The sequence below is a fragment of the Trachemys scripta genome, chromosome 12 (assembly GCF_013100865.1).
Source record: "Trachemys scripta elegans isolate TJP31775 chromosome 12, CAS_Tse_1.0, whole genome shotgun sequence".
In the NCBI taxonomy this organism is placed as follows: Eukaryota; Metazoa; Chordata; order Testudines; family Emydidae; genus Trachemys; species Trachemys scripta.
This window is the reverse complement of record NC_048309.1, coordinates 15,744,249-15,757,121: the sequence shown is the minus strand read 5'-3', so window position 1 is coordinate 15,757,121 and position 12,873 is coordinate 15,744,249. Positions and strand designations below refer to the sequence as shown.

The 12,873-nt window shown below is 39.6% G+C and overlaps 1 protein-coding gene across 6 annotated transcripts in view; it reads left to right on the top strand.

The window, feature by feature from the left end:
* The window catches only part of PTPN1 (protein tyrosine phosphatase non-receptor type 1), a 58,321-nt gene that overhangs the window by 40,431 nt on the left and 5,017 nt on the right, over nt 1-12,873 (top strand). For 5 of the 6 annotated variants that reach the window (XM_034787137.1, XM_034787142.1, XM_034787139.1 and 2 more), the window contains 6 exons: nt 835-935; nt 4,285-4,383; nt 7,492-7,629; nt 10,500-10,709; nt 11,282-11,443; nt 12,296-12,522. In XM_034787137.1, coding sequence (XP_034643028.1) covers nt 835-935; nt 4,285-4,383; nt 7,492-7,629; nt 10,500-10,709; nt 11,282-11,443; nt 12,296-12,522 — 937 coding nt within the window. The remainder of the gene's footprint in view (nt 1-834; nt 936-4,284; nt 4,384-7,491; nt 7,630-10,499; nt 10,710-11,281; nt 11,444-12,295; nt 12,523-12,873) is intronic. The other variant, XM_034787138.1, reaches the window with a different exon arrangement.

Here is a 12,873-nt window from a genome sequence, read left to right as displayed (position 1 = left end):
GCTGAACAGATATTTCCAGATAATGGCTAAAATTCAGCTGAGCCTTTCAAGAAATTCAATGGGAACTAAAATGTTGCACATAGCTTTGCTTACTGATCAGTTTCAGGAGTCTTATTGTTTTCTTGCTGACAATTGTTGATTTTGTTTTACTTTAGATGGTATTGCTTCCAATAAGTTTGGTTTTCCTGTAAAATGTGGAAATTCTTATGCATTGGGGAATCATAAATACTGCAGGCTTTGGAACAAACAGAAGTGCAGTAAAATAAGCATCAAGTAATTTTTGTTCAGTAAGTGGGGTAGATAGATTAGGGAAAATTTCAGAATGTAGGACCTATAAGGAGAGGTTAAGGTTTCCATTTGGTGATTAACCTAATACAGGCAACTTTGTTCAAATTTATCTTTTATCCAGATTTTAAAGAACTGATTTTCACAAAGACCTGCAAAAACATGCATACAGTTGGGTAATTAGTTTGTACATGCTAATTGCATGTACAAGCAGTAACTTGATATATAGATCTGTGTGCATAATTATCCAGTTTGCACATACAGTTGTGATCATTGCATGTGCAAAATACTCCACACTTCACAACTTTTTTTAATTGGGCCCTAATTGTGTTACAACAATAAAATAGTACTAATTATTGTCTGTTCCCAGTACAGCAAGTACAAAGAACTTTTCATTCAGAAACAATCCTTTATTGTTACTATTTCACTTTTTTTGTTCTTTTAGAAAGTTAACTTTTTGGTCCTAGCATTTGATGAAATTGTCCATGGATCATAACATGTGCATGAAGGCATTAACCTGTGTTTTCTGATTGATTGTCTGTGCTACAGTTGACCACAGTCGAATTAAGCTAACCAAAGGTGACAATGACTATATCAATGCCAGCTTGATAAAAATGGAAGAGGCCCAAAGGAGCTACATCCTTACCCAGGTAACTACTGGAAAAAAAAACCCTGCAAAATAGAATCATTTTACCCTATCAATCAGCTTTCTCAAACTAACACCTCCAAGAGTTTTTGTTAAACATGATTTTTGCAAATAGTGTATTGTCACTTGAACTGCGAATCAGCACTGGCTCTAATAGTTCATTCTGACTTTCTTGTATTTTTAGTCTAACTTTTTATCCCCATCCACACTAGGAAAGTAGTGTGTAGTGTAACACATTTTTAAATACAAGTAAAATTTTGGCTCCACTGAAGTCTATTGGAATTTCACTATTGACTTTAATGGGACCAGGATTTGGCCTGACCTGTTTTCCTAGACATTGCCTCAGTACAGTTTCCAGATCTGCCTTTGGATTAAATGAAGGCTCTTTCGTTAGATAATAGTGCATCTGTCTCGCCACTTGAGAGACAGCATCCTTTAGATGTCAGACTTAAGTCTGTTGGACTCTAAACCCAGCTAGTGGTAAATCCTGATTATCCAGATCTCTTAAGGGACATCTGAAACATCAGGGTAAGTGGAGTTTGGCAGGAAATGAAACTTGTATCTCAAATCCAAAATCCACATAGTAACATGTCCATGTTTCTAATAAATCAGACAGTAAGCACACATTCACAAAATCTCACAAATTAACTTCACATTACTTTAGTTATTGTTTTAACTTGAGAGTTCAAAAATTCCTCACGATTTAAGACTCTACCACCGTTATTACACCTCAAACTAATTTCTGTTTTTTATGCAAATACTTGGGATAGCCTTATTCATTAGGAAATGAGAAGTCAGGTGCTCTGACCATTCTCTTTCTAAATCCTTTCATCGAGAGTTTGACATTTAGGCTGTATTTGCCAGTTCGCCATCCCTTTGGATAACTTGTCATGTTCCTTTACCCAACACTATTGCAAGGAATATTAACTGTAAATGCCTATATTCTTAAGTGTAGTACCAGTTAATATTCTGGTTTTGCAATATTTGTATTTGAAATTGCATCCTGCATATACAGGCTATCCTCTTTGTATTTCTTTTTTAAATGAATGTTTCACCGATTAAACTGGAAAATTACTAGCTAAAGAACAGTGTAGAGAGGGACGTTCTGCCAATGGTGCAAACCTTTATTAGTACTATATTTGCGGGAGGATATCATAAGTACGGCCATACTGTGTCAGACCAAAGGTCCATCTAGCCAGTATCCTGTCTTCTGACAGTGGCTAAAGCCAGGTGCTTCACAGGGGAATGAACAGAACAGAACAATCATCATGTGTGTGTTTAAAATTCATGGTGTTTTGAACAATCTAAATTAGTTGAAGCAGCTGGCATGGTAAATATTGTTGAAGACCGTGGAATCTATAGAATGTTACTTACATAATCCTTGCCAATATTGAAAGAGAGTCTAAATATAGTTGAATGGATGAAATTTACCTCTGAGCATAGGCCAGCGCAAAAATCTATGCGGAAGTCCAATTAAGCCCTATTATCAGTGCTGGCTCTGTGAATTTCACCCATTAAGACAGCTTCACACGTATAGAAAATAATGCAAATCTGAATACCAAGGATTTGAAAGTGTATTGTAAACACAGTTGATATGAAGCAGTCCATGACTTAAACTGAATTGGACTGAAACTGTATAAAGATACACAAAGGATTTTCCTTTTGTCATCTGTATACTCATAGTTATAAAATATAGTTATACTTTTAAGGACTATTAAAATCCTCAGTCCTCAAACAGCAGCACATTCCTGGACATGTGACTCTAGTAAAAGATCCTTCCTATAACTTTTAATATAGCTGCCTCAACACAGCAATGTAGTTCTCCACTAGCTGAGATTTAAAAGTGTGTAGTTCATCCACTGAGTAGGCTATATCACCAACGTACTATTTAGAAGTAGTGAGGAGTCTCACCTTCTAGTTTAAACCTTCGTCAGGTCAGGCTGTTGGGAGCTATTTTCTCTTGTAAGTTTATTTTAAAAATAGAGAGGCAGGAAAAATGTAGAAAAACAGATTTGAGAGAGTTTTTTAATATAAAAAATAGCACGATTGAGTTACATTTCCTGTGAATCTAAACTTCTGCATCTTTGTATGTAATCAGTCTGATTACACCTTGCTAGCATGACTTGTTAGTTGCTAACTCTAAGCCTGTGCCAGAATTCTTGTTTGCCTTAATGTTGTTTAGACAATGAGATTCATGGTTCAGTTCCCTGGGAACAGTTGTCTGTAATGTTTGTGTGTGTTTAAAAAAAACAAAAACAAAAAAAAACCACTATGCTTATTAGATGACGGTAAACTGGGATTAATATTTTTTTAGCAGAAGTCAAGAGCATCTTGTTTTCAGAAAATCAGCACCAATCTGTAGTACAGAAGTAAACTTTTTTTAGAAAACATGAGTTAGGATCTGTGATGTCCTAGGAAATGAGGAAAAACAATTGTGGATACAGATCTACTTGTTTTATTATTCAGGGCAAGGAAGTAAGAGGTACGCTTAGCTGATAGCTTATATCGGTTCTAACCCAATATTTCTTTAATCAGTTTAAAATGAGGCCACTGAGAATCTAGTTATTCTTTTCAAGGACCATGCCACATTATTTTGTCTTTGAGCCATGTGAGAAATCACAGCTGCACAATTTTGTTAGTCTAGGTTATCAAAAAACAAACAAAAAACCAACAACCTAAGAGGATGTGGGGGGGTGGTGGTGGTGGTGGTATATCTCCCCACTATATAGATTAACTAACAGAGATTAGGGGTAAAGGAAAATCTTGACACATAAGAGAAGGTGCTTTGAAAGTAGATAGCTTTGGGATCTAATGAAGAGGACTACCCCTTAAAGAACAATTGATAGAGGAGCTATTAAAGAAGACTAATAAATTTTGTATAGTGTTTGAGCAGTCCAAAATAGTTGGCTCATTTTTTGACCGACCATTGTTTGGCAGGCCTCAGTCAGTAACTTTGGCACATTATTACTAGCAAGTTCTTTATTACCTGTAATATGTACTTACTGTCAATCACGGTGGCCCCAGTTCTGCAAACTACTTACTCTTAAATCCTGTTGACTGGGTCAGAGTGAGATTATTTCCCCCATTAGATTCCTTTTTTGCCCTTTCTGAGCAAATTCTTTGTTTTTTCACTCCCAGTTCCCTTCTTGCAAATACTCTTCCTATTTTCTGTGGGGAAACTTAAGCTGGTGACTTCATAGTTGAAAAATGGAACTTAAAGTTATTGTATTGCATTTCAGACACTTAAAATGAGAAGTTACTTGCATGCATTAGGCTGTAAAGTTAGGGTACAGTGCTCCAATCTATTTCCACAGAAAATGTTGCTTACTTTAGAAGATTCTCTGTCTTTGCAGGGTCCTCTGCCAAATACTTGTGGTCACTTTTGGGAGATGGTTTGGGAACAGAAAAGCCGTGGTGTTGTCATGCTCAACAGAGTGATGGAAAAAGGATCAGTAAGTATATGAGTGTTTTTTAGCTGTATGTATTTAAAAACAAATAAATAACCAAAACATAATGGTAGCAGAAAGATGCATGTACAGAATTTTGTCCAACAAAGCATATCTAAGATTCAGAAGCTGAGTATCTGAAAATGGATCTTGGTTAACTCTGAGGGATATGTGGAAATTATCCAGTTCAGAATAACAGATTGTAATTTCTTCTGAATTCAGCTAAACTAAGGGCTGAGTGCAACTGGAGTTTTCCATACAGGAAAACTAACTTGGTTTTTCTCTTCAGTCCTGCTAGTCTAGATGTTTGTGTAGTTCCTCTTTGTTAATGGCTGGAGACTGGGGCCCTGATTCCCATTTATATTAAGACCCTTTACATTACTTTGGCACTATCCAGGGGCCTTAAAAATAGTTGTAAGATCTTTGGGGCAGTAAATTAATCTACAGTCTCAATCTAAAGGCAGACAAAATATACAGAAAGAAGAGCAATGTATAAAGAAACTGATCAGGGTGATGTTAGATAACTTCTTATTTCCAGGCTTCTTTCAAATTCTCCTGCTCCACTCCTTCTGATCTGCATATTTCCTGTGCTAATCAATTCACTCCTGTCCCCTACATACCTACATTTCCCCATAGCTTGGGGCAGGGAATGAGGGGAGTTAGACACAGGGAATAATCACCAGAAATATCTGGAAATCCACCAACCATCTCTGTACGTATTGGCCACTTGTCCTCCTGTGGTGTAAAAGGGGTTCATCCCTTCTGGTAAGCAGGTGGGGGCACAGGCTCTATTAATAGCTCTTACCACTTCTTATCCACTGCATGAGTGAGCGGAAGGGGTGCTTAGCTCCATGGCAAATGGTGGGGGACATCCAGCCCTAGGCCCAGGACTTGTTCTGCACCCATGGGCTCAGGAGAAGTTACCATAGTTTGCTTGTTAATGGAAGCTGCCATACTGTGATCACAGTAGTGGGTCTGCCAATGGAGCAGATTTGGTTAAAAGGTAATTGAAGATTGAATAGAACTGTACACTGAGATTTTTTTTTTAGTTCCTTCGCTGACTGTTAGGCCATTTCAGAGGAGGGTAAGTGGGCGTGTTGTGTCCACTAATGGGGATCTAGTGTTGTACACTTGCATAACCAGGAAAGAATTCCTGGGCATCAGGAAAACAGTTGTGCAGTGAGCTGTGTTCTAACTCTGGCCTTGATTTTAGTTTTTTGCTTTTTTAGTAAAGGAAATAGTGAATTGTAACCTTCAATGGGGATTTGCAGTAATTCTGTTTTAATCATCCTTCCCTCTCCAACCACTCACACTCACACACTCTCTCTTCCCTTCCCTTCCTTCCCCCCCCCCCCCTTTACTTTGAACAAAGCAAAGAATTATCAAGATTCCTTATGGCAGAGGGCTAATACTTCTCAACAAACATCAGTGAGAGATTCAGTGGAACGCCACAACATGTTATTTGCAGAGCCATTTGGTGCAGAAATTAGATATGAAGCTAACTGCTCTCTTCTAAGATTTAATTTAAAAAAAATTGCAGAAGATTGTAATATATCCTTGCTTCATATTGTCATCCCACTCAGTATTTAACCAGTGTTGGAAGCATTGTAGGCCTTGATAATTTGTCCTGAGATTCCTTCACAGTCTACAAATAAAATGCCATTTGTAAAATGTTGTCTAACTTCCCTGAGAGGCAAAATCCTCTTTTCGTCCCAACTCCCGTTACACACACGACAGCTCTCTCACATTTTATTACCATCCCATCATAATTTACTTTCATTGGTAATAAACTATGTAATAACCAGTTTTCTTATTTCAACCTTGTTCCACTCCAAATTAAGGCCACTTTATTTACAATTTAATATAAGAAGCATTAGCCATGTGCAGTAATCTATTTCCTCTGCAAACATAGATTTGGAACACTGATCAAAATCCTGTTTCTGAGGAGCTGTGTTAAATTCTGAAAAGTAGCAGTTTAGTTGTCAATATTCATAATATCCATATAGGTCTAGAGGTCAGAGACATGGTTGCAGACTTTATGTATACTGCTATCAAGATCCCTTAGTGTCATTTCCCCTTTGTACAGAGCAAAATGCACTACTTGTATTTTTGGCTGACTCATTTAAGTTTCTAGCATGTCAACAGTTTATTGGTGCAGACCTTCGGTTTCCTGGAAAATTATTACTGAGAAAATTACTATGTACAGTCAGAAGCTAGGTACAGGAATTCTTTGCAGACTCCTTTTTTAGCTCAATTAAAGTTTTATAACTTTTAAACTATGCCATTTAGGCTCACAGTGGTCTCAAGACTTTTTTCCTTTTGTGGGGAGTGAATGGATACCCCAAAATCTCATCTGACATTTTAACTTCCAAATTAGTAATGCTGTAACTTTCTATATGTAGAATATTATGGATTCTATAAATAAGCTTTCACACTTACATTGTGCTATCTTTTATTAACTCTTATTTTCTTATAGTAATATCCTCCCTTGAGATGTTCAATCCAACTTCATCTTATATGCCTGTTGGTTGCAAAGTGAAACTGCCTAAAATCATGATCTCTGAAGTTCTTCTGAGCCCCCAAGCTTTTAAATGTATAGGATCCAATTGAATCTTTTTATACTATATGGACTACTGATGCAGGGTCCAAATAAAAATATTGGGGTGCTTCTTACTAGATTCCAGGGGGGCTGTTCTGACTTACAGCAGCTTTGCAAAGCCCCTGATCCCTCCCCAGCCCGGGCACACCCCTGTGCCCCAGGGGATGAGTAGAAGGGCTACATCCACCCTAAGCCACCGTTGTGCTCTGGGAATTTTCCAGGGGTGCAGTGAGGGTCAGCCTCTGGGCCTTTGTGTGAAAGATACCAAAATGTGCTGAGGTAGTACTTGCATAATGTACAGGAAGCAGGAGGTCCTCCTGCAAGAACTAGCCTTTCTTTTTAGAAATGCATGTTTGAATTTATTGCAATATACTAGACCTCAGGACTCCTTAGTGCCACATTAATATATGTAATTAATAACCACTTAAAAAATGCTGCATTAAGGAACACTCCTCTTTCCTCACCTTTAACATAGACCCAAGTGACTAGTGCTTGTCTTCTGTTTGCTTTTTTAGATAAAATGTGCCCAGTACTGGCCACAGAAAGAGGAGAAAGAAATGCTCTTTGAGGATACAGACTTGAAGTTAACCTTGATTTCTGAAGATATAAAATCATATTACACAGTACGACAGCTAGAATTGGAAAACCTTACCGTAAGTATGGAACGCATACCAGTCAAATAGTGTTGTCCTTGAATTCCCCATCAGTGAGCTGTATTTCCTCATCCTGGTTTGTAAAGGCTCAGAGTACAGAGACTGGATGCTGAAATTGGGTAACATGCCCATCAGTGACTTAGGAGGTTCTCAATGTGTTAGCATTGCTCTGGTCTGTGAATGCCAATGCAGTTTGCTCTAGACTGTACTGGTTGTGGGGATAAACACTTTTCAGCCTTTGATTTTCCCCAGCAACATAGAAGTTAAACTCCAGGGTGTAAAGAGTCAATATGTATTAACATTTATAAGGTTAACTGTTGTAATTCAAAACATAATTTGAATGAATGGATATTACATTGTGAAGTCTTCAGCATTATCTTATCTACAGTGACAGCTGCTTTTAGGGGATGTGTAGTTACACACGGCAATGAAAAGCAGGCTGCATCCAAACTGTGGTGTGTATATATGTGGGAGTAAAAGAGGCTGGCCGGGGAGAGACAGCAGGGAGCTGCCAGAGCCTTTTCCCACCGCTAGACTCTTTCGTTGCTTTGCAGAAAGGCTCTGCCAGCAGGGAGGCAGTGGGCCACTACTCCGCTACAGACAGCAGTGTAGATAGAGGAGGCTCTGCTCTGGGAGGGTAGAGCCCTGTAGAGGTTTTGGAGTGTCTTCACTCTGTTCATCTAAGCAGTGCCTCACTATCTACACTGCTGTTTATACCCATGCTAGGGGAACATGCAGTGTATGAACTCGCTGCTGCAAGTATAGACCTCGACTTAGTTTCAATGTGGAACGTTAGGGCAGTGTTACCTGTATAACATCACTGTGTAAAAGTCCAGCACCTCTGTACAGGACTGTCTGAAATAATTACTCTTCCAAACACTCAACCATTACCAATTTGCTAATGAATGTATACATGGAGCTTTTTAAAAACCATCTTCTGAAAATAGACCTTCTCTTGGAATTTGTCTCCTGACCGTCCTTCCTACGCTGACTTAAATCTTCACCTTTTCACACTGAAAACCTTCAGCAAGGGAATCAGCAGTCTTCCTCACCTAGGGCTTGTCTTCACTACCAGGTTAAATCGATCTAAGTTATGCTACTCCAGCTACATGAGTAACGTAGCTGGAGTCGGTGTAGCTTAGATCGATTTACCCTGGTGTCTTCAGTGCTCTGCGTCAACAGGAGACGCTCTCTGGTTGACTTACCTTACTCTTCTTGGAGAGGTGGAGTACCGGGGTCGACCAGAGAGTGCTCTGCCATCAATTTAGCAGGTCCTCACTAGACCCGCTAAATCGACACCCAGCAGCATTAGTCCCTGATCCTGCAATGAGCTGTGCGCAGGTGGAACTCTGTGCCCCCATGGAGCCCCACTGAGGCTCAAGCCCTTGGTTACAGAGGGTCCCCTTTTAGCAACTGTTTATTTTTGGCGGTGACAAAATAAAACGTTACAATGGGGGCAGTGGGAAACAGTGCAAAGCAATGCTGGGAATACACTACACACATGGATAAATACAGCAGAGAGGAGCCCTAGCAGAATCCTTCAGAGCAGAGAGAGGGGCAGAGCACTGAAACTGTGCTGCAGGAGATTGGCTAAAGGGGCAGCTGCAGTGAGCACGTCTAATCAAAACTAACATCTGCATCTAGTTAAAATCAAAGTCCACAGAGCATCCCGAACCTGTGTTGGAGCAGGTGCATGTGGACAGGTAGTGAACGCCGAATACATTTTAGTGACCTGCTAATTTCAGTTCTACTTTGCTCTTTCCAGTTTGCCTTTTTAGTTAGCTTTTTAAAACCTAGTACTGCCTGTTATTGGGAGAAAATAGTGCTCCACCTCACCGAATATCTCTAATCTCTCTTAAAGATTTAGCACCTTGCGTCTATGCTCCCTCTTGCCAGGAAGCTGAAAATAGGACCATTGTCAGGTACAAATTTCACTAGCCAAACTATACTAGCAAGAACTTGGCAGTTGTCAGAAAAACATCCCAGGTTACAGTGTCTGCAGCAGACAAACTTCAAAAGATTTGGTTCAAGATTTCAGGAGGCTGTGAGCATCAGTCTTAACACTTCTGAGATTGCTTTCAGCTTAGTAGAGGTGGTTGGTTGTGAAGAAAAAAACTGTGCTAATATAAGGTCCCTGCTTTGGACAAGTCTGAGCTGCTCTTGCAAATTGAGGTACCTCATTTTCCAAAGAGTTCAGCCAGCCCATCTACTGGAAGGCTGTAGTGCCCATTTTATATGGGGATAAAATGAACATCTGAGCTATAAACGTTAAAATTACTCTGTATAATTTGGTTTTTTCTAGTGTCCTTTCAAAACATCACAAGGCTTTTATGGTGAGAGAATTATTTGTAAATTATATAGGTCCTTAGACATTCGGTTCAGCAGCTCTTAAACGCAGAATGGGAAAACGTCATAGGAAAATGGATTGGGTTAGATTAAAGGAAAGCAGCAAATGAGCAAACAAGTATTCTTGCTGAACGATTAAAGAATGGAGACTGGAAGGATACAGCAATAGAATGGTGAGTAGGGTTTAGTCCATCGTAAATGTAAAAGGAATCCTTTTCAAGGTAAGATTTGAAAAGAGAAAGCAGCGTGGCATGAATTCGATATGGGGCAGTACAAATGAAATCCTGCCCCTTTCCTTAGGAATTGTAGAAAGTAAATGTGTATATTTGTAGTATCAAGTCTGATCTTGGAAATCCCTTTGAATGGAATATACTAGGAAAATTGGTCACTTACTAGGAATATGAACATGTGATGAGTGGTATTCTCCCTCTGGTTAGTATATTATTGCAGACACTAGCTGTGCTTGAATACTCTTTATCTCATATCTAGAGATTCTTATAGCTTGGAAACATTATATTTTACAGGCACAAGAAACTAGAGAAATTCTGCACTTTCACTATACCACATGGCCTGACTTTGGAGTCCCAGAATCTCCTGCTTCGTTCCTCAACTTCCTGTTCAAAGTGAGAGAGTCTGGCTCACTGAGTCCTGAGCACGGACCCATTGTGGTGCATTGCAGTGCAGGAATTGGAAGATCGGGAACTTTTTGTTTGGTTGATACATGTCTTCTACTGGTAAGAACCACTTACTCTAGATGGGAATAAGGAGTGAGTTACAACTTTGTGTAGTTACTTCTGGGAATTCCTTATTTGAAGCCTGTGCAAGCCATGGCACCTTTCATGAATTGTGGTATAGTGACACATTCCTCTGAGACATTTGTCTCTTACTCAACTTTTACTTTTGTCTTCAGTAATATATTTTCATTTTAAAGCTAAAGCAAACTGAGCTTTGAATGGGCCATTGTGGGAGTATGAAAGAAACTATCACTGGTTCCAGCTGGAGTGACTCGCAAAGTTAGGCTTTGTCTTCCCTACTAAGAAAAGTGGTCCTTGCCTAATTTACCTTGAGGTAAAACTAAAGTGCCTGTTTTGTACTTTGGGGATAGCTCACGTGCATTAGTTATCCTGAAATAAAACTGTATCTCTATTTTTAAGCAGCGAAGGCCTGATAGAAGGTCCCACATGTTACCTTCATCCCCATACCCGTTAATATGGGAACAGTTTGAAGCCTATGCAACAAATGAGTCGTGTTGAAACACATTAGAGTGGGTATCTGTGTAAAGCAAATTTCAAATCTTTACCTTCAGATGGACAAAAGGAAAGATCCTTCTTCCGTGGACATTAAGCAAGTTCTCTTAGAAATGAGAAAGTACAGAATGGGGCTTATACAGACAGCAGATCAACTTCGTTTCTCTTACTTGGCTGTTATTGAAGGAGCAAAATTTATTATGGGAGATGCTTCGGTGCAGGTGAGCATTGAATGCATATCATTTGTACAGAGAGAAGGTGGGTGAGTTGGGCTAATAAAATATATTACATCCCCTACCTTGTGTCTTTCATATTCTGGAACCGACGCAGCTACAGTACAGCATACAACAATATCCGTTGTAGAGTAGATTAAGATCCACAAATCTCATAATTGCATGTAGCCAGACAAATGTTATGAGGGAAGTTAGCATAGTTGAATAAGGTTAAGAGGGCTGTATGTACTTTAATGATTCATTCTATCCTTGGCATGAGCATTGTACAATAACTTACATTCTTTGGTGCACAATGCGCTTGGATCGAATGCATTGTCTTACACATGTTGATGTGTTCGTACAAGTACTAATAGCCCACAATAGCTACTGTCACATGGAAAATTCTCCTTCTTGTGAACCTATGGGAACCAGTTGGGAAATATCCATTGCAGTGTGAGCCTCATGATGCTGTTTTGCTAAGTCTTCTATTTAGGCCCTTAACAATTTTCCAACATGCTGTAGATTCTTCCAGTGCTGTCTCCTTTGAAGTATGCCTGTTTACGTTATTGCTAAATAATACTATAGCACAAAATGGGATTCATGTTGCTACTTAAATAGTTTTTCATGTGGGTGAAGCACTAAATTAAATCTCCAGTTAATGTTTCCCATATGTGTGGTTGGGCTGTGGGCATACTGTTTAGTTGGTGGGAGGGGAGAGGTGAATGCATCTGAACAGTGACCCTGAAAGTAAAACAATGACTAATGTGTAAAGTCTCTGCCATGTTAATGTTAGAATTACAGTGGTTTTAATATAAAATATTATAATATAGCAGAGCTTAATAGGCACTTTCTTCTGTGTAGGAGCAGTGGAAAGAGCTTTCCAATGAAGACCTGGAGCCTCCACCAGAACATACTCCCCCACCCCCGAGGCCACCAAAGCGAACGTCAGAAATGCACAACGGGCGGATGCACGAACACACCGAGTTTTTCCCTAACCACCAGGGGGTAGAGGAAGAGATCAGATGTACAGTCAGCGCTGTGGAGGAGATGGTACCTGATGGCACATCTGTGCAGCTGGGTACAGACAGGTAATTCAGTCAAGTTGTTTGCGTTGATGTTTTTGACTGTTCCAGGAAATCTGCTGTAGATTCACAGCTGTATGTAGAAAGTTCCCTTGTTTGAGCCACTTCGCACCACCCATAAAGCGTGTTGGACAGAACTTGACGCTTTTGTGTAACAGCACTCCTGGAATAGGATTCTAGCCCTTTATTTCCAAAGGCCCACGTGCTTGTTTAGATGAGATGTGAAAAGGATACAAGAGCCACCTGACAGCTCTTGCTAGGCTGTGATGAAAGATGGAGGCGGCACAATGACTGTATGGTTTAGCCTCACATGCAGGTGCATAAGGGGTTTGGTTATACAGGGCTCTTTTACACGTT